General features: G+C 42.6%; 1 protein-coding gene across 1 annotated transcript; it reads left to right on the top strand.

Moving 5' to 3' along the window:
- The first annotated feature begins 5917 nt into the window (after window positions 1-5917).
- LOC136571372 (cell surface glycoprotein CD200 receptor 1-B-like) lies at window positions 5918-18753 on the top strand. The gene is made up of 5 exons (XM_066571751.1): window positions 5918-6056; window positions 7919-8233; window positions 9050-9304; window positions 10085-10187; window positions 18696-18753. The coding sequence occupies exons 1-5, from the start codon at window positions 5918-5920 to the stop codon at window positions 18751-18753; spliced, it is 870 nt and encodes a 289-aa protein (XP_066427848.1).
- Window positions 18754-21054: the final 2301 nt, after the last annotated feature.

The following is a 21054-nucleotide window of genomic DNA, read 5'->3' as shown; positions in this document are numbered from 1 at the left end:
CCAGCCTGGACATCCTGTGTAACACTGCCTTTCCTTTGAGACAGAGACCCCTTTTCCTTCTGTAGTCACAGCCCTCTGTTTAAAGCCCTGTTAGTCTGGATGGTTCCATTATTACAATGAATAGATTCAAGGCCAGGAAGGACCATTAGAAGATAACAGAGGCTATATCCTACTTTCTTTGTATTGAGCTCAGTTACAAAACTATAGGGAGAGAACTTTGATCCCTTAAGAATCCCTTAAGGGCCGCTAACAACATACATGCTTCTCAGAGATAGCTTTGAATATTTTCTAGTAAGACAAACTTCTACTGAAATCCACAAGCTGCTTCTCAAATTTATGATCAGTGAAAGTGCTTAACAGTGAAAGGTTAATAGGGTAAACCTAGGGAAAAACCCCTGTATTCTACCTCAGTCCTGTAAATTAAGTCCTCTTAAAACCTGCTTTGTTTTACAGCAAGACAGAGCTCAAATGTGCATAGCTTAGGACAGATTGCAATCACTGGCTGATACATGCATACTTAGAAGAGTGCTCCCAAATAAATCTAGAGATGACTTTTATTTATACAGGACAGGCTTCTGTCCTGTCACTGCCTGTGGCACAAATAGTTATAAATGCAGGGAAAAAAAGGCTAAACTTTCAAGAATTACTTCAGGAACACTTCTAATCCTTTTTGGGGGGGTACTAAAGCAGCAATTTAATTGAATTGAAATCTGTCGTGATTCTATTAACAGAAAAAAATCACTGGCCAGAGAGAGACATGTTCATAACCACACCAGCAGGTAGATTTCCTCATTTCTGTGCCAAATTGTGACACATGAAGCATAACAAGTGCTTTCAGCTACTTTTGCCTCAGAGTCCCACACAGCTCACAGCTGTGGGCAGCAGACTTGCCTGCTTCAAAGCACCCTGCAATAGTTACCCCTGCCAGGCACATGTTCTGCAGCACAGAGAAACTTATCAGCCCATTTAACACCACATCTGTAGGTGTGATGCTGAGAACAGAGGTGCCCAGTACACTGGCCAGGGTCCCAGCCACTAATTAAGTCTTTTTTAAATGTGACTATATAGGTAAAAGGAACAAATTAAGGTGGTATAGGACCTTTTGAGTACTTGTAATTTTAGCAGAGAGCATCCACTAATACCATATCTAAAACCTGGAGACTGGAACTGTACATTTCAGTAGAAGGTGTTGTTTTTTTGTTGGACCAAACTGCAGTTTAGGTTCTCTGGGGCAGATCGTATGGAGATGGAAGATGGCAGGTTACTATGGATGGAGCTGGTAAATAACCAACATTTAAGCCTGTTTTGTATCTCCTCTGAAAGACTCTGCCTTTTATTGTGCATGTTATTGCCAAACATCAGGCATTTACACTGACATTGCCTATAGCTCATGTCTGTGGCAGCAGATGTCTCTTTTCAGTTGCTGGTTATGTAGTTCAAGTGTTAGGGAATTGCTACAAAAGTAATTTAGTCCACATTAAAAACTCTGACAATCATTCCTCTGAAGTTTGAAAGAGGGATCTATAACCATTGACACTGACCTAAATCCCAAACAATAGTCAAGAGCACAGAGCTGGAAGGAAGTGGCAACCCCAGTTGTCTTGTCTGGTCTGATCTTGTCTATCCCAGCATTGTGAGACAGGTCAAATCATCATTCCTTTCAGATCTGTGTCAGAGAAGAGTAGCTGTGAGACCAGCTGGAGAGATGGAGTTCTGGGAGAGCAGTGAGGTGCATTGGGACCGTTGGTTTAGGTCCTGTGAACCAAAACTAGCCGAGTTCTTGAGTTTCATTTCCCTCAAGGGAAACGTGGACCAAATGTTGTCACCAGGAAGCACGCTGGAAAAGACAGGGTGAACACACCAGCCTGCCTGCTTTCTTTTGTGACATTAACAGCACTACTGACTGTGTCTGAATCTGTGCTTCCCCTTAAAGTACATCTTATCTTTTTTTCACTTGGAAGGTGGTTTAGGAACTAGAGCTACTAGGATATGGAATTTTAAAGGCAAAATTATTTGTATAAAATGCTAAGAAGCTCTGCATTTTCCTCTATGCAAATTATGCAATTGGGGGCAGAGTGAAGTGTCTCTAGTCCCAAGAAGGAAATCAAAGCCACAGATGTCTCAAGGGCTGGATATTCTGAGACTTTAACAAAAAATAGTTAAACAATTAAAATACTCATTATACACATTAGTGGAAAATGCTTTTTTAAAGGTTCTTTAGTAAAGAAATCAAAGAGAGTCATTATTATTCATGTGGCAGCTAACACTGCTAGCCACAGCTGAAGAGTCATTTCCACCGGTTTTACAGAACTGAAATTCTCTTTTCAATATCTGTGTTAAATTTGTTGGGCTTTTTTTTCTCCTGGACCCAAACTTATAACATCAGTATTGGAGAAAACCCAATTAACATCTCTGGAAGGGTTTGTGGTGTTGTGAGGGTCCCCAGGATGAGGTGAGAGATGAGAATTTGACTCCAAGTTCTCAGAAGGCTGATATATTATATTACAATTATATTATATTATATTATATTATATTATATTATATTATATTATATTATATTATATTATATTATATTATATTATATTATATTATAATGTACTAAAACTATACTAAAGAAAGAGAGAAAGAGAGACATCAGAAGGCTAGACAAGAATGATAATAAAAACCTGTGACAGACTCAGAGAGAGCAACACAGCTGGCTGTGATTGGTCATTAAGAAAACACAATTCACATGGAACCAATGAAAGAATCACCTACCACATTCCAAAGCAGCAAAACACAAAGAGAAGCAATCAGAAAATTATTATTTACATTTTTCTCTGAGGCTTCTCAACTTCCTAGGAGAAGAAATCCTGGCAAAGGGATTTTTCAGAAAATATCACAGTGACACTGAAAGTTAAATGTTTTGGGGTTTTTGACTGTTAGGTGAAAAGAAAAAGAACTTTTCAAGGTGAATGCTGTTGCTTACTTTGACCAGGAGATGGAGAAGAAAGCACAGCTATAACATGCGTCTGACAAAAACCCTAGTAGCAGCAGGCACAGCAGCAGCAGCATGAAGCCAATCTTTGCAAAACTCTGCTTTTTCAGGGCCTGAATCATTAATGACTGCTAGGAGCTTGCTCTGAAACGTCCAGGATGGCAGCTAAAACTAGAATTTGTTATGGGGGGTGCAGGGGGAGGCTGAGTCACTCTCGTGGAGGTACGTCCAGAGCCAGAAACAACATAAAGGAAACAGGATGTCATGGTGACTATGAGCTATGAATTCAACTAAAACAGGGTCTCAGAAGCCTTCTGAGCTGAAACCGAAACAACCTAACAGTGAAGGACACTTGAAACCAGCTCCAGGGCTGTGCGGGAGGTGGTTGGAGAACCAGCAGGTCCAGCAGCACAGCTGCTTGGATCCACTGCCTGGGACACAGCAGTGGTCTTCTTGAAACAATACTGCCATGCTGTCTGGCTCCAGCTTGAGTGTCGGACTGAGAGTTTGGGCTTTGAAAACCAAAAACCTCCCAGCAGTCCTTCCTCTGCTAAATCACCCACGGACAACCTTTCCACTGTCCACAGTCATGCAGTAAGTTTCTGTGTTGTGGACAGACTGTAATCCAGAGACTCAAATCCCAAAAGGCTAATTAAAGAAATACCAACATGATTTTCCAGCTATCACTTTGAAAATCAGATATGAGGCAGAATCTTTATCAAAAAGCCCCAGACCCAAAACCATTAAGCCTTTCCCCAAAATAACCAGACTAGGTTGCATCATACTGAAAAGAATTCTCCCCATTTATCAGTTTTCCTGCCTTAGTTTCTAAAATGACCCTAACATTCTCCAGGTGCCTGGGTCTGTTGCTCCCAATTAAACCCCCAGTGATTAGGACCCTAAAATCTTCTGATTTTCATGACTTGGACCATTATTTCATGCTGCCTCTGCCAGGTAGTTTTGAACTACCTTACCCACAGACTGTATGGTTGAAACTATGGTATGTCTCACATCACAGGGATCTACATGTGATCTTTGCATCTTGGACCTGCCTTGAATAATGAGTAATGGTTGTTGCACTTCACTGCTAAACCACACGATGCTGGGGCAGAACCTGTGTTGAGGAATTTTTTTCAAGAGATTTTGCTTTTACTATGTTGAACATACTTAAAGTGGTTAACTAAAAATATCCTTCCCCTAATTCAATGATAAAATTCTTATGTGAGTGTTGAAAATTTTATGTTATTTGAAATAGGTGTTTGCTTGAAATACACAGTGTTGTTAGGCTGGAAACTGAGCTTTATCTGAACTATACAAATATGTTGTGTAAATCAAAGATGAATTGTAGTGAAATGTGGAGATAATAATCTGAATATTCAAGATAGTTATGCCTGGTAAACCTAGGAGCTTAAATATTACTTTAATATTAATAGCAAGAGTGGCCAGCCCATAGATTGAGTCCTGGTGTGTGTCCAGACCAGGGCAGCAAAGCTGGTGAAGGCTCTGGAGAGTAAGTTCTGTGAGGCTGAGGAAGCTGGGGTTGTTTAGCCTGGAGAAGAAAACACTTGGGGGTGACCTTATCACTCTCTTTTGTGGAGAGCTTTGTGGATAATTGGCTAGCTGAGAAAGGCCACTTCGATGTGATACCGTTGGATAAGGATAGGGGAAACAAGCTGGGGATTAAGTAACCAGTGTCCAATCACTGACAGAGGTCATGGTGACCTTCGCTGAAACAGGAAGATGGGGGAGAAAATCGTTTGCCAGAAAATGAAGATAGCCTAGGTAGAGTAGCTATAAGAATGTAAACATAGAAACAAAATAATCATTAGAGCATAGAAGTAGGCGTGGTTGATCTAAGTGTGCTTTAACCAATAATGAGCTCAGCTTTTGCAATATGTATAAGCTTCATTAACACCAATATAAATATGTGTGAGCTATCAATAAACTTTGGGATTTGCTGTTCACGCATATTGTGTGAAGCAATTCCTCCGCCGATCACGACACTCTTTAAGTATGTGAAAGGAGGTTGTAGCCAGGTGGGGATTGGCCTCTTCTCCCAGGCAACAAGCCACAGGACAAGAGGACATAGTCTCAAGCTGTGCCAGGGGACATCACAAAGAATTTCTTCACAGAAAGGGTGATTAGATATTGAATTGGACTGTCCAGGGAGGTGGTGGACTTACTGTCCCTGGACGTGTTGAAGAAACCACTGGACATGGCAGTCAGTGCCATGGTGTAGCTGACACGGTGGTGATCAGTCACAGGTTGGACTCGATGATATTGGGGGTCTTTTCCAACCTAATTGGTTCCATGATTCTGTACTATGAACTGTAACAGCCATATTACAACAAGGACTATGAGGCTGACCCAAATCCTGACACTGACACTGATGTAGGAGGATGTGAAGATGATCATGTAGCAACCACTTGGTAATGGAACAGAGAGCCAGTAAAGAGTGAGAAGATCCTAGACCCTAATGTGGCTCTGGGTCTAGACTGTCATGTGAGGGATAGGGAATCAAATTGTAAGGGTATAATTGCTCAGGAGTGTCTTTGTTCCTGGACCCTCTTTTGAGGTCCCTAGCTTGAGCTGCCAGATGTCATAATTGATCTGTGCCAATAATCCTGCCAAATGTAGATGAGAGCCTTGTGTTAAAAATTTTGTTAACCGCAAGATCCAAGTGAAACATGAAAAATCACACTGGTCAGGCTTTGTGCAAGTTCTGCTGTAGACTTTGTCATCCCACAGTAACACTGGGGACAGTGGGCTTGAAGGCCACTGGGAAGAGAGCAAATACAAATACCACTTCCTCTCTGCTCACCAATTCTCATCAGAGAAAGGCTCATGCTAGGAAGAAGAACCAGCTCTTTGTAGCTGCACTGTGGGGCTCTCAGGAGCAGAGGAAGAACAGTGGCTCTGGCTTCAGGATCACTGGCAGGAATGTTGGGGAGCTCACATCAAGCTGGGCAGTGCAAGAAAGCCTTCTCATCCACAAAAGCAAGACCTACTTTGAAAGTTGTCAGGAAGAGCATTTGCACCATTGTCCTTCTCACTATCGCTGCAGTCACAGGAACTACAGGTATTGATGGTACTTTGGCACCATCTCTCTGTTAAGGGCAGGGGAGGAAAAGGCAGGGTATCAGAATGATATGTACTCAACTCTGCTTTGGGAAAGAAAAGCCTGGTTGAAGGGATCTTTACAAATTGCTGAAGGGACTTTTTGATGGAAAAACCAATAATCTGGAAATCAAAACATTTCTAGCTGCAAATAGATTTTTTTCAGTTGTCAACCAATAAATAATGTGCTGAACTTGGGCTTTTCAATTCTTTGTTGAAAACTGATAATGATTTTCTTGGATTATAATATTTTTCATTATAATTAACAAATTTATTACAAACATAATTGATGTGAGGTTTTATGATCAGTATGATCACCCTGTCAAGCTCTACTCTTAGGTATTAGTGACTTGTGCTGACAAGTGAGGTATCATGAGATTTTATGACACAAGGCTCAGAATGAAAGTTTCAGTAAGACTTGGAAGAGCAAATTCCAAAAATATGGGATCTGAGAATGCAGCTATAATCCTTTTCCCTCCTTGATCTACGTTAATTAATCAAAATCCTGGTTCTTTTTCTAGTTTGCTTTTGTTAGCACAGGTGGAACAGGTCACAAAGTGATCTTGAGTCTCTTGAGGATCTCTGCATCTAGCAGCAAACATGAATGGGTTTTCTCTCCAGGGGAATGCCCTGGACACCTCAACTATTTAATCTGTCACCACTATAATCAAGGAAATTGGTTACTAGAAGCTTTGGAGCATCAGGGCAGAAATTGTCACCTGTGCTTGACTACATTAAAAGGACAGCCTATGTCCAGAACAAAAGTGGGGTGGATGTTTTCACACTTTGATTCTGCTGTACAGGGCAGTGATGTTGAGGGAAAAGGAAACCTGAGAGATTTTCTCCTCATACACAGCTTTCAGACTGTCACTAAAACCATTACTCAGCCAAAGAAAAGAGCAACTAATTTTCCACCACTGACACACAGAACCGAGAGATCAGTGGTTTACTGTCCCAAAGTTTAATGGCCACCAGCTAAAAGAGGAAATGAGTGAAGTGATAAAGAGAGGTTTGTTTGGACTACAGCTATGGGTATTATTCCTATAAACCCAATAACTGCGAGGTTTCATTCACAAACATTGTGAAATCTAGGAATTGCTTGTTTTTAACTTCAGCAGAAGCCAGAGGACACAAAAGTCCCATTCTCTCAGCTACTCTTCACACTGGATTACAACCTGCACCTCAGACTCTTTTTTTCTCTCAGTCTCACAAGTGCCTCACAAAAGAGGCTGCCTTTGTACATGTAGGCAACACTAATGCACATATAAGAAAACCCTGAGACATGAGGCAAAATCCTTCCCTCCCCCACAAAGCTCCACCAGTGTTATGTGCACCTGTGTAATGCCTGAAAGGTGTAGATAAGGCCAAATCCCACTGTATGGGATTTCATATGAATGCAGAAGTAAAAGTTGTTTATTTTGTTGGCAGCAACGGTTAGAGAGAAAAGCCACTGTCATGTGGCCAGATGCAACAGTCATATTCCTGTATTTTAGGTCCTGTGAGCAACCCACTGGAGGATTTGCTCACACAAGCACAGCCTTTGGATGCGGAACCGCTGAAGACAATGGGCAGGAGTAGGGTCCTCCTCCAGTATCCAGTCTTATCCACTAAGATGATCCTCAGTGGGAAATTTGTATTGCAGGGGTTGGCCATGACAGGCCATTGGCTCCATAATCCACAGCTGTAGGAAGAGATGACAGACAACATGCAGATGAGCACAGCCATGGCCTCACGCTTGTTTGTAGCACTGCAGACATTTCCCTGTGAAGTCCAGACCACAACTCCTGGGCTCCCTCTCACACGTTCTCTTTTTTTTCTCCTCAGGGAACAACTCCTCAGTGTTAGTGATGACTGTAGGTAACAGCTCAGTTCTCACCTGCTTTCTCAAAGGAAATATAACTATGCTAACATGGACAATAACCCCCAAGGCTGGAGGCCTGTGCACCTTGGTATACAGGGTTGATACGAACGAGACACACAGAACAACCTGTAGTGACAACATAAACTGGATATTCAGAGCAGGTCTGCCTCCTGCCCTTGGGATACGGCAAGTGGGGCTAGCCCAGGAGGGAAATTACAGCTGTGAAGCGGCAACAACAGAAGGGAATTTCCACACAAGGTACCACCTGACTGTGCTGGGTAAGGAATGTGCAAAAGGGAGCTTTTTAAAAATTAGACTAATGAGGGTAAGGTTAGATTAGATATTAGGAAGCTATTTGGTATTGTGAGGATAGTGCCACTGGAACACTGATTGTCCAGAGAAGCTGTTGACATCCCAGTGTTAAAGACCAGTGAGACTTGAAGCAACCCAGTCTTGTGGAAGGTGTCCCTTTGCATGGCAAGGTGGTTGGAACTAGAGCATCTTTAAAGTTCCTTCCAACCTAAGCTATTCTGTGATTCTGTGATTCTTGCTGGGACAAACTCATGCATTTCATTGGGAGTATCTCTGTGTCTCCTCTCTCCTTATTTCCCATAACTCTTCTCCCTTCTGCTGCTCCCTTTTTCCACTGTCTAGTTAGAAGTGACAGGTGTGAAGCAATTTCCCATGTACACACAGAGAATATGAATGGCTGTGATGAGGCTCAACTGGATGCGGGAGAGTTGGGCAAAAGGGAAAAAGAGAGCTCTTCTTTGTCTCGTGTGTTTTGGGCCCGTGTTGTGGGATGGGATGGGATAGGACGGGATGGGATGGGATGGGATGGGATAGGATGGGATGGGATAGGATGGGACGGGATAGGACGGAACGGGATGGGATGGGATGGGATGGGATGGGATGGGATGGGATGGGATGGGATGGGATGGGATGGGATGGGATGGGATGGGATGACAGCCCCAGCCTTATTTTCCTCTTTTCACTGGGTTTAGTTTGGGTTCATTTTGGGCAGAGGACAAGAACAGCCCATCCCAGCTGTTCCAAACTAGCTCCATGCATGTCCCCTTGCTGGTGCTTTGCAGCTCCCCCGAGGCTGAGCCTGTCCTGTGATGAGCAGGGCAGCCCTGTGTGTGAGGCAGCGGCAGGGAAGCCGCCGGCTCAGCTCTCCTGGGTCCCAGAGGGCAGCTCCACTGCAGAGGAGAAGTGCTACGACAACGGGACAGTGACTGTTCTCAGCAAGTTCACAGCGTGTAGCACCAATGTCACCAATGTGACCACCTGCATGGTGTCCCACCCAGCTGGGAACTGGAGCCAGTCCATATCCTGCTGTCCCTCAGGTGAGCTTCCCTTTGTGCTTTCTGTGTTCAGAGCCCTGTTCAGCCCTCTGTTCATGTACCAAGCAAACATGAGTGGCACTGGCAGGATTGCAGCAGGAAATGTGGCAGCTGAGTTTCCAGTAAGAAATTTGCTGGGAGGGGGAAGGATAAACACAGGTAGTGTCAGAACTGTAAAACCCTTTGTGAAGTTTTAGGAAAGATGGATGCAGTGGATTTGCCATCCGCCTCCAGGGATGAATGGAAAGGTGGGGTTAATTCAGAAGGTCATGACACACAAATGTTTCAATGGTACGATCATCCAGATCTATGTATTGTAATCCATTGGTGCCATTACACGTTGCTAATTGTTTGGTTTCACATGGGTTGTGACAGAAAGACTGAAAGCCAGTTTACAGCTCTCAAAGCGGGCTGGCAGGTGAAGGCTTTAGAGGCTGAAGCTTAAGATGTGGCTGGGAAGTTGTGTGCAGCCATAGGTAATTGACTGAAATACTCATCTGGAAGAGAATGAGAGCTGAGATTTGCTGGGATGCACATGCAAAGCCTGCAGTAGTGCTGTGGGTAGGAATGGCCATACAGTGAAAGACAAGCTTCCTCCATCGAGGACTTGGGGGGATGTTGTTTCTTCCCAGTTGTGTGTCTGGCACTGTATTCGAGCTGTCTTAGGTCATCCTCTGAAGTACAGCACACAGAGCGTACTGTCCAGGAGATGCCATCCTGACAGAGGCAGAAGGGAAACAGGGTCTGTGAGATGTACCTAAAAGAGCATCTGTTTCTCCTTAGAGAAGATTGGATTCTTTCTTCCCTGTGTCATCAGCCTTATCAGCCTTATGAGTCTCCTGTTCTTGCTGGATGCTTTTGAGCTCTACTACATCTTCTTTAATAGGTATGTATGGGACACAATACACATAAACCCCTTTGGCCAGTCCAGAGGAGCTTAGAAGGACTTCTGGTACTAATTAATGGCATGCACAGTCAGCTCAGTCTGTCCCAAACCCATCAGTCCTGCACATGTTCATGGAGTTTTGCCCGAGGACCGGAACAGCTCAGTTGACGCAGACAGGGAGGGAGGGAAGTCTGGCTCTTCCTGGCTCTTCCTGCTGCCATAAATCATTCAGAAGAAAAAATAAAAAGGGAATGGTTAGGGGTTTTCCACCTGATGGAGGGATCTGAATAAACATTGCCAGGCTATGAAGATTAAAGAAGCAGCAAAATACCCATCTGAGCTCAGAGCCAGTCTTTTGGCCTCTTTTTTGCTAGGCAAAGAAAGCCAGGGAAGGCAAGGAAGGCAGTATAGAAGGGCAGGAAGTATTGCATGAGAGCTGAACAGGTCTGCTGCTGTTGTAACTACTGGGGATTTCTGGCAGCTTGGCTGATTAGTCTGTCTAAGCTGGCCTCTGGCACAAGGTGCAGTTGCTGCCCCGAATCCCTCTGCAAACACCACAGAGGCAGAACTAACTGCTGTCTTTGAGTCACACTTTAGCTCCACTCTGTGCCAGGGCTCTTGGCATCTCTCCTTTGGGTGCTGGCTGGAGCATGGCCAGCTCTGGTCATGCTCATGTGAGACCACAGACATGAAGCCTTATGGTATTGGGTTTCTCTAACAAATAAAAGGGAGGAATTCTGTTTTTACACTCCTAGAAACCAAAACTGCATTCTAAGAACAGCCTTGTCCTCACATTTACGATGTTGGTGTCTTGTTTCCTAGGAAAATGTCAAACTGGTGCAAACCAAGGCAGCTCCCACCTGCAGAGGTGTCTGGGCTTGAGCAAAGATGAAAGAAAGTGCTGTTATGTGTCAGTGATGTGGCCTGCAGCAAGAACTCAGCAAGAACCAGAGCTCTCAGAAGAAGGAAGCGAACATTTACAGTGCAGCCAGTGTAATTGTGCAGATGCACAGCTTGCAAGCTGGATCCTCCCCAACCCTGTCAGCTCTGTCTTCCATCCTCTCTCTAGTGCAACTACAGGTGCTGTTACCATGCATGCAAGTATCAATCTTTCTGTATAAGGTCAAATCTAACATATATGCAATTGGGAATTAACTCATGTTGTATTAAATTAAGTCATTCCATTTCAGGTACCTTGTATTCTAGTATTTAAGCAGCATGTCTTCTAGAAAAAAAAAATCAAGAAAAAATGTTTGTGTCTAGTAATTGAGCAGCAGCTTTCCCAGGAGGACCCAGGAGGATCCCACACAGGACTGAAGATAAATTTGAACAAGTCTCATTTTTGCAATAAAAATTTCGAAGTGTTTCACCACCAGCTGCAAAAACAAAAAAAAAAAAAAAAAAAAAAGAGAGAATCTTTTTGAGCTTGAGCAGTTATTTCTGTGCTACATGAAGCACAGAAATTATTCCAATCCTGAGATCTAAGGCTCACTCTAATTTATCCCTTTGCATAATCCAGAGAGCTGCAGCCCACAGAACACAGGTCTTGAATGTTAATTTATTTAAACACATCGTACAGGTCCTGTCACAAAGGAACCCTTGAGTTGAATTGTTCATCTGATGACATACTGCCATTTCTAAGCCTCTGAACCATGGAAGAATACTTGTCTAAGGCTGAGTTAGTTTTCATGACAAGTGCAAGGAGGAGGAGAGGGCAGAGACCAGAGAAGTCAAAGCTGGAACACAACCTAGATCTTTGTTATTCCTTCACTGCTTCTACCCAGGCCTGACCCCATCTCTCAAGCTTTGTGAGCCTCATTTCACATCTGAATCAGCTACTGAAGGAGTCAGGGCCAAACCCCTCATCTAAACATCGAAGATCAAAAAATCCTGCTTTTCAGCCTCAGCACAGTAACCTATGCAACAGTTATCCAGCTTTATACCTCAGAGGAAATGCTGTATCACTGCACTCCCTCTCCTGTGCAGGTTTTCTACCACTGCCCTGCTGCCTCTCACCCTTTCCTGGTGCAGCCAATACACTGCTGTAATCCCTGCCTGAGGAGGTTTTTGCGGGACACCAGCAGGATGCAGACAATGATTCTGTTGGCTCAGCACCATGAAACTGCTCCTTTCACATTTACAGACCCAGCTCCTTTCTGTCAATCTTTTAACACATGGAGCTGTTTGGTCACAGCAGAGTCTGCATTCTGCAGAGCTGACACACAATGTGAATGCACCCAGAGCTAAGAGCTAGAAGAATAAACAATTCAGAAGCTAAAAAAAAATACTGCTAATTCTTTATGGTAACCTAACTACCTGGAGGCCAGAAAGCAGAAAACAACAGGGACTTTAGCTGGTACTTGTAGCTGTCCTGATGTCTGAATTCTCATCAGCTGCCTGCCTGCAATTCGTGCTAGCTCCATCTCCTCTGTGCAGGAGCTGAGCAGCTCTGAGCACCTGCCCCTGCAAACCTTGGTGCTCAGAGCTTCTCTGCTGGCAGGCTCACTCTGAGGCTGGACCGTCCACAGAGCCGCAGCTCTGCTTGGCTCTCACAGGCTGTGTTAGAGACAAAGGGACCACACAGAGAGGATCAGCTCCCTTCCCTCTCTTCAAAGGCTCCAGGGCAGGTCACAGTTTCAGAGATACCAACAAAAGATGTGACCTAGGTCAGCCACAGACACCAGTGTCCGTGGTATTCAGGACATGTTCTTTGTGAGCTCCGCTTACGGGGTTTCTTTACTTTTTCTCCAGACTGACCAGGTCTCCAGCCCGTAGGAAAAATAGCTCATAGTTTTTGTTACAGTTTCCATTCAAATAGGTCAGGGTCTCTCTTTCCTCCATGAGGGTAAAAGAGATCAGATTCACATACCAGAGTCCACAGGGTTCTGTAACAAGCCTTACCCTTACTCCTTGTTCTATTTACTCTCAAAGCCATCCCAAATCCTTCTGCAGGAGGGAGCATACAACAACCTGAGCATTCTGGAGTCAGAGTTTCAGCACAGGCTCCAGGGCAACTCCCAGAGCAGACTAGAGCATCTCTCCTTCCTCTTGCTGCCTTTCTTGCTGGTGTGTTCAGTACATGATGATGACAAATTTGGTTGGAATGTGCTAGATTGAGTTTGTAGCCATGACTGCTGTTCAGCTGTTAATCAGCATGCAGCACACCCTGGGAGACATTTGGCATTATGGCATTTGTCTTCCCAAGCCACTGTTATGCCTGATGGATCCCTGCCTTACTGGAGAGGGCTCAACAGCTGCCTGTTGGTAGAAGGTAGTGAATGAATTCTTTGTTTTGCTTTTCTACACATGCAATGTTGTTTTAATATTAAACTGTCTTCTTCTCAACCCACAAATTTTCTTATTTTTACCCTTCCAATTTTCTGTTCAATCCCACCTGCGGAAGTAGTTAATAAGCAAGTAGCTGTCAGGGGGCTTAGTTGCTGGCCAGGGTTAAATCACAACAGCAGAAAAAAAATGCATGCATTTTTTTGTGGTACTTGTCTTTTGTTGTTTTTGTTGTTGTTTTCACATATACCAGTATTAAACTATTATCTTCCTCAAAAAAAGCCAAAACAAAATAAAACGTAAAAAAAAAGAACCCCAAACAAAAAACTATCCAAAACCCCCTAATAACAACTAAAGGAAATATGTTCTAACAAATTCAGGTTGTTGGCAAGAGTGATGCCCCTTGCTATTTCATCCATGACCAAGTGGATTGACCTGTTTGGGAGCAAGGAGCTGTCAGAGCTGGAGGTCAGGGAAATGCACACCAATTGCTTCTTAGCATTGTGGTCCCCACTGCTGTTGGACACTCACATCAGAACCAAGCTGCTAATCAGCAGCTCAATGGAAAAGTAAAAGAAGAATATTCACTGCAGGAGCTACAGTATAATGATATTGGCCTGCATTCTACAAGAATTGGAAGTCTTCCAGAAGGACAGGGCCAGTCAGGGGGTTGACTTCAGATTTCCTTGTCACAAGGTCACACTGCAAACTCACAGCAGAGAAAGTGTCACAATGACCTTTCTTCATCCGCTCTTGGAAGAAATGGGAAAAATAAATGAATGTCATAGGGGTTTGGTTTTGGGGCAACAAGTGGCAGGAAGCAGCTTAGGAAAATGTTCATCTTTTGTTAGGAAAACAAGAAGCCCCAAATCTAGAGGTTTCCAGCTACATATCCATGCATGCCAGTTGCTCTTATGCGACTTTTTGGCCTGATGTAAACTGATGATTTCTCTGTGTTCGGGCACTCATAATGAGAATTTCCTCAAAAAAAAAAAAAAAAAGGTAGGCAAAAGATTCATATTAAGAAAATCTCATAACTGAAACTGCTCAGAGCAATGTGCATCAAACTGTGCTTTTTACTGACATGTAAAGTTGAGGACAGGAAGTTGTTCTGGAGCAGACTGCAGATCGAAGTGGCTGCTTAGGGCCTCTGCCCAGTGAGACACAGGCTGAGTTACATGCCTTCAACAAGGTATACCAGATTTGGGTATCATCCAGAAAAACAAAAGCATTTTCTGGGGAAAACAAGGTGCACATTTTAAGTGAGAGAAATTGTGCACTCCAGGAAATTAACTGAGTTTACTTCTGTGAGGGCTTTTTGATGTTTCATGCATGCCACTGCAGCACTCTCACTAGTGATAACATGGGCTTTAGCAGTGACTGTGTAACCAAGGTAGTGACTGGACCTGCTCTGGGCAGCACGAGAGCAGGCAATGTTGCATGTGTTCTTCTAAAGACTTTTGGCATGATCTTCTACAGCCTTCCTATGGACAAGCTGGAAAAGTAAGGGCAAATAAGTGCACAGTGACATTGATGTACAACGGCAGAGCTGGAAATACCCTTATGATTAATGTTGAATTTATAAATGCCTCAATTTGCTTCAACTAAAAATGCCTTAGAATTAAGTATTCAGATTCAACATTTAGAAAGACCTTTGAATCTTCCCTGAAGTCACCCAAAAATAAAATAATTCACAAAAAAATCCCACAAAAAACCCCAAAACCCCACAGTTAATCAAGTGCTGTTTTGGCTTAGTTTAAACTCTCTGTCTGCCCTTAAAGATAAGTGTTGTTATTTGCCTGATTCATAAGATAGAGATTAAAGAATAGAGAGCATATTTTAGAACCGTTACCTTGGTTTTACATGTAACAAACACATGAGAAAGAACATTGGCAAATCTATCTAGTCTCATGCACCAAGATATGAATAACCAGATTAAAAAATATCTGGAGGCTAATCAATAAATGTATTCCCATGCAAATGTAAGAGAAATGGAATTTTCAGTCCACTTTTGAACCAGAGAAAAGTTTGGAGGTGAAAAGAACATAATTTCTTGCCCATGTTCACCCAGCTGCTTAATTGTTCTGTATGTCAACTCATGATGCAGCAACAAAATATTGTACTCATGTAGCACTTGGCATTATGCTGGTGAATGTAGTCCTGAGTGAATTACTTTCTATGGTACAGTCATTCCTAATAATGCTCTGATGAAGTGTACAGCCTGAGACTTGAGACAAATGAAATAGCCATGTAAATATAGAATCTTGGAATTTATTTTAATTGGATCTTTGCTTTTGTTTCTTCTTCAAACCTAGCCTTTACCTCACCCTTATTTGCAGAAATAAAAGAAACATATTGTAGTAGCCCTGGTGAGTGAGTTTCTGTAGGAAAACAAATATAGCACAATGGAAGGTACTCAACTGACTTGAATCAGTTGAGCTTTGCACACACTGTCAGGACACACCTCATTAACAAGTGTACTTGTACTGAACATTTCATTCAACTTTGAGCCCAAGCAACTTGGTACAGCCAGGAGCCATCACTAGTCTGGGTCAAAATTTCCAAGCGCCGCAGAGAAGTTGCTCTGGTCCTTCCCTGCTAGGGCCTGTCATGCTGAGATTGCAGCAGTAACATCATCACTGCAGATGGGGGTATCCAGCCAGAGCATGAGAGAAAAGAAACAGTGGCATCTCTTTTAAAAGCTCCTTTCTACAAACCCAGCTACAAGTTTTGCTTCTCTCAATGATAGCAAGGCTCAGCATCGCACCCTGGATACCACAGGACCACAAACAGACTTTGGAGCTTTGCCCATTTGCAGATAATCCATTCTTGAACTCTCTTGGGGGAGGAAAGAGAGCGCACCTCAGACCAGGAGAAGACACTACTCCAAGTTCCAGCACGGTGTCAGTGTCAAGCAAGTGAAAAGCTATCACCAGATCTTCTAATAAAGCTGTTTCCCCTGCAGTTTCTTTTTCTCCTACAGAAACCATTTGCCTCAGCTGCAGGTAATTCCAGTGAAGGCCCAGCCACAGATGGTCAAAATAACAAAGTCCCTTGTTAATTCTTTCTGCATAGTCTTTCCCTGTGGTTTGTGTACACTGCCACATTCTGACTAATTACTGACTGTAAAATAATGCACATATGCTATGCAATGTTTGGGCCTTTTCTTACTGCTTCTAACTGCCTAATTGTCAAATCTTTAATAATGTGCATTTAACATATAACTTTCTTTGCTATTTTTTTCCTATCATCATCTTGATGTAGTATGTAGTATGTTCACACTAAAGGTGCAAAGTGAACAAAGAGTAGGTGGAGCTTCTTGTGAGAAAACAAGCCATTTCTTCTAACTTTCCATTACCAAAAGAGAGATCAGTAAGTTTCAAATCTTACTCTGCCACACATGCTTATTTGCAAGAGAGAAAATCTGTGACCACAGGTTCTTTTAAGTTTTACTGAGTGTATCTGTCCATCAGACGATTATGAAAAATCCACCCCCATATTTTCAGTGTGTCAGCTCTCCAGAGAGCTCTGTTCTATTTATCCTAAGTTAGCAATACCTTGCTGGGTAAGCACCTCCTAATCTTCAGCATGTTTACTCTCACAATAGCACTTCTAATATGCATAGGATTATAGTTAGAAAACTACATGCAATTACCTGCTCAATAGAAAACAGGAAGTCTGAAATCTGGAACAAGGCTGAACTTAGGTTAGGCTACAGAGTGTGGCATCTTGATCCATGGACCCTTTTCTTTCATGCAGTGGGCCTAATGGAAGTCATAGCAGTGGCTTCAGAACCTTTATCTTTGTGAAATGTGTCACTTTGAAAAGGGATTAGATTAAAAAAGAGAGGCTAAAAGCTTTATTCCAGAAAAGAATGCCCTGAAACATGAGTAGGAGAAAAATCCTTTTAGTCTGGTGAAATTATACCATGTTTTTTTCACAAGTAGGCTTTAGGCAAGCCTGTGCAGAATCATGAGTGAGTGCTTGTAGATAGGATGGGAACAATCAACTCTCAAGAGTGTGCAACAGTTCCCATTATAAAAGTCTCGGTTTATAATATTATCAAATATTATGAGTTTGGGCTGGAATTTACTGTGGTAAATATCTGCCTCAGCCTGATATTTTTTCGCTTACTTTTTCATTTAGATTAACATTTTTCTCATACTAGAAAGTGTTGATAATATTTTATCTGAAAACCTGAAGCAGTGACATGTCTGAGATTTGGTGGTAAATGTTTTGTAGTCTTTGCCTTTCTCTTAGTGCTGAGTCCTCATAAAGGCCTGGCCAGAATTAATCAGGGGATAAAGACTTCATAACTGTACAATTCATATATGCAGTGTACTGTTCACTGAATCTTTCTTCCCAGAGAATTCAGTCCTGTATGTTCCTTTCTTCCCAAAGGAACATCCAGAGAATGAAAGAAAAGGTATAGTCCAGTGCTGCTATAATATTTTATACTCAGATATATGAGTGTAGACCCAGATCCTAGGAGTCTTGGGAAAAGCAATTATATAATTTTGAAACAGAAAGATTACTAAAGACAGGAAGATATCTGTATAAATTGAAACTCAAGCCAATCCTAAGAATTTAAGTAGGAGCAAAATAAAAAAAAAGGGCTAGGCCTGCCATTTCCAAAAAGGGAAATGGAGCAAGAGCGACACAGCCCTAGGTGAGTAACAGGGCAGAAAACAAGACTCATTGCATTTCCCAAGTCAGGGGGATTTAGGATTTCTAGATTTGTCATGAGCCTCTAGGGTTCAGAGGAGGAGTCCCATAGGTGTATCTCAAGAAGAAACCTATAACTGTGACGATCAAACCAAATCCCAAGTAGTTATGAAGAGCAGGAAGGAAACTGAGGAAGAGTGACAAACAAGTGTCACTCTTGTCACACCATTTAGTCCATATGGCCCATGCAGAATGAGCTTGCTTTAGGAACTTGCTTATAGATTTTTTTCCTCGTAGATCACATAAGCCTGAAAGAGAAGTCTGTGTGCCAGAAAGATGAAAAAGATGAAGAGCTGTGAAAAAACAAAGTCTAACTTTACCTGCCCTGTGTGGGTCAGTAGCTGTCCTGAGAGCCTGTGGCACTGAGATCCTTGGCTTCCACTTAACAGAGGTATTCCACGTAGAGACACTTTTCTCAAAAAATGGGTGAAAACCAGCAGAGCCAGTGGTTGAAGCAGAAGTCATGAGCCAGCCTTTCTTTCTGCTTTTTGCCTCTAGCTGTGTCAACACCATGACCAGTGGCAACTACTTCCAGCTTGCCCCTTCTAGCCATTGATGAGAAGGAGCACTGCACAGTTTCATTACTGGAATTACATGTGTCCAAAGTCCATGTGACTTCATTTCATTAAGTATTTTGTATCTCACTCATTCTCTGGGAGGCCTCAAATCTGCCAGTGAATGTGCACCTCCAGAAGGGAGACATTGCAAGGATGCTTTTTCTACAGAAAAATTCTATGGTTGTTCTTGCTTCTGGGATATAAATAAATCAAATTGTTCTTTGGAAACACGCAGATGCTGTGGATAGGTTTATTTCCATTTTATTTTGTCCTGTATCACTGAGCCACATGAAGTTGCAACCAGCGTTGGGAATTTTCACAGAAGCCATAATATGTCTGCATTGCATAAAAACCTCTTTGTTTTTGGTTTTTTTTTTTGCATGCCTTGACACACCAAGCTCTTTTCTTATGACCAGAAGAATGACCACATCAATGACTAGATACAGCAAGAGACCTGTTGTGGTCTGATTTTGGAGGTTTTGACATTCCCTCTGCCCCAGACATTTCTTTTGCTTTTTCCCCTCGCAGCCACTCTGTCATCAGCAGTACATCTGAAGAACACAGGCAATAGTAAGATTTCCACCTAATACAATTGGTAGGTTGACTGTTAGCTAAAAGAAGCTTCTGCACAGACCCATCTGTGTTTTATAAGGTATTTGAGAAATTATAAACATACTAAGAGGCACCACCTAGGCATGCAGGCTTACCTGTGCCTGTGTTGGCACTAGAGTTTCTAAGCAATGTAAACTGTTTTTAAAAAGTGGGTTTTTGAAAGTCTCTTGAAAAAAAGACAGTGTGGTGTGTAAATCAGACATCAGAGCGAAGAGAGCATTTTCCTTTTGCACTGAGAAGCAGCACAGTTAGTACTTCACAAAACTAGATTGGGGTTGCTATTAGTTCTTTGTGGTAATGCAATTGCATGACTGAAAGCCACAAAGAATCCTGTACAGAAAGCTACACTGCCCTGAATATATTTCTAAATTAACATGAAGATCAAGTCTGCAGTGAAAGTGGTCTTGCTGCAGCAAAAAGCTGCTTGAGTATTATAAATGGGAGTGCTGACTATGTCTCTAAGCAACTAACTCTCTACCATTGAGATAAGTCATGTGATTGTTTTAGTATTTTAGAGATGGGGAGCAAAGAACACAAACCTAAGATATTCTGTCAGGCGTGCCAAAAACTGCCAGAAATGGCAGGAGCAAATTACAATAATAGAGGGTTCTTTCCAGCACAGCTTCTCACATAGGCAAGTATTCAATGGACAAATAGTCCTGACAAGTGCTCCAAGCTCCCCCAGGCTATGTGATTTTGCTTCTGATGATGCTGAATTTTCCAGAGATAGAAGTATGCACTAGAACAGGCATGTGGAAGAGGATTGGTACCAGTTGCCAAGCTTGAGGAGAATGTGCCAAGTGTCCATGGCCTCTGCTCCATTCCTTATGTTCGCTTGAACTATCTGGGAAGCCTTCAGTTTCAGGGCATTGGCTCAGAACTCCACTCTTGCTAATGCCTGAGTACCACTTCAATGCAAAATCATCAACATCACAAACATAAGAAACGGTATATTGTTACCATTTTGTAGAAGGACTGGAGAGAAGCTGTGTAATTTTCACATTTTCAGTCCTTAAGAAAGAATAGGTTTTTTCCACTAGCTCAGAATAAGAAAACTCTCTCTGATATGAAACACAGACAAGAAGAAACTCCTACCCCATTTGAGATTTACTGTGGGGTTTATCAGCCACAAATCAGCCCCATAACAGAGGCAAGGCGAAGAAGGTACAGGAAGCCCAGCTCTGCAAAATGACACAGGGTGGAAGCTGTCCAGCTTCAAGGACCTCATAATCCACCAGAACAATGGGGTTGTCATGGCACAGAAGTGAAGAGAGAGCCATGACTCTGGTTGTTGAAGATGTACTGCACAACAGGAATCTGGCTCAAGCCAGGCTGTATGGAAGACCTGTGTGACACAGAGACAAGATCAAGCCTGAATATGAAGTGCAGAAGCTGCTTGTGCTTTGTGTGAGAGGAGCACAAGTGCAATGGGCAAATCAGACTATTCTTTGGAACTATTCTTCCAGAGATAAACATGCTCCAGGATAATTGGATGATATGACAGCAAGAGCTGACTAGAGATCCAAGTTCTCTGGAATTTAACTGTCTTCAACCTTGAAATCTCATTCAGACACATAATTCTAACAGCCAATGGAAACTTTTGTCCTAATTGTATCAGTGATTTAGATACTTTTTTTTCCCTTAAGAAATAAAAAGAACTGCGGAAGAACTAATGACTTAAGAATGCA

This window comes from Molothrus aeneus, chromosome 2, assembly GCF_037042795.1.
Source record: "Molothrus aeneus isolate 106 chromosome 2, BPBGC_Maene_1.0, whole genome shotgun sequence".
NCBI lineage: Eukaryota > Metazoa > Chordata > Aves > Passeriformes > Icteridae > Molothrus > Molothrus aeneus.
Note: the sequence above shows the minus strand (reverse complement) of the source record. Positions and strands in the feature narration are given on the sequence as shown.

Excerpts from the sequence above, each read along its gene's own strand:
- LOC136571372 (XM_066571751.1), top strand. The coding sequence starts at position 5,918 with ATGTTGGGGAGCTCACATCAAGCTGGGCAGTGCAAGAAAGCCTTCTCA. Across the intron at positions 9,305-10,084 it reads CATATCCTGCTGTCCCTCAG|AGAAGATTGGATTCTTTCTT; the intron begins GTGAGCTTCCCT and ends GTTTCTCCTTAG. Across the intron at positions 10,188-18,695 it reads TACTACATCTTCTTTAATAG|CTGTGTCAACACCATGACCA; the intron begins GTATGTATGGGA and ends TTTTGCCTCTAG.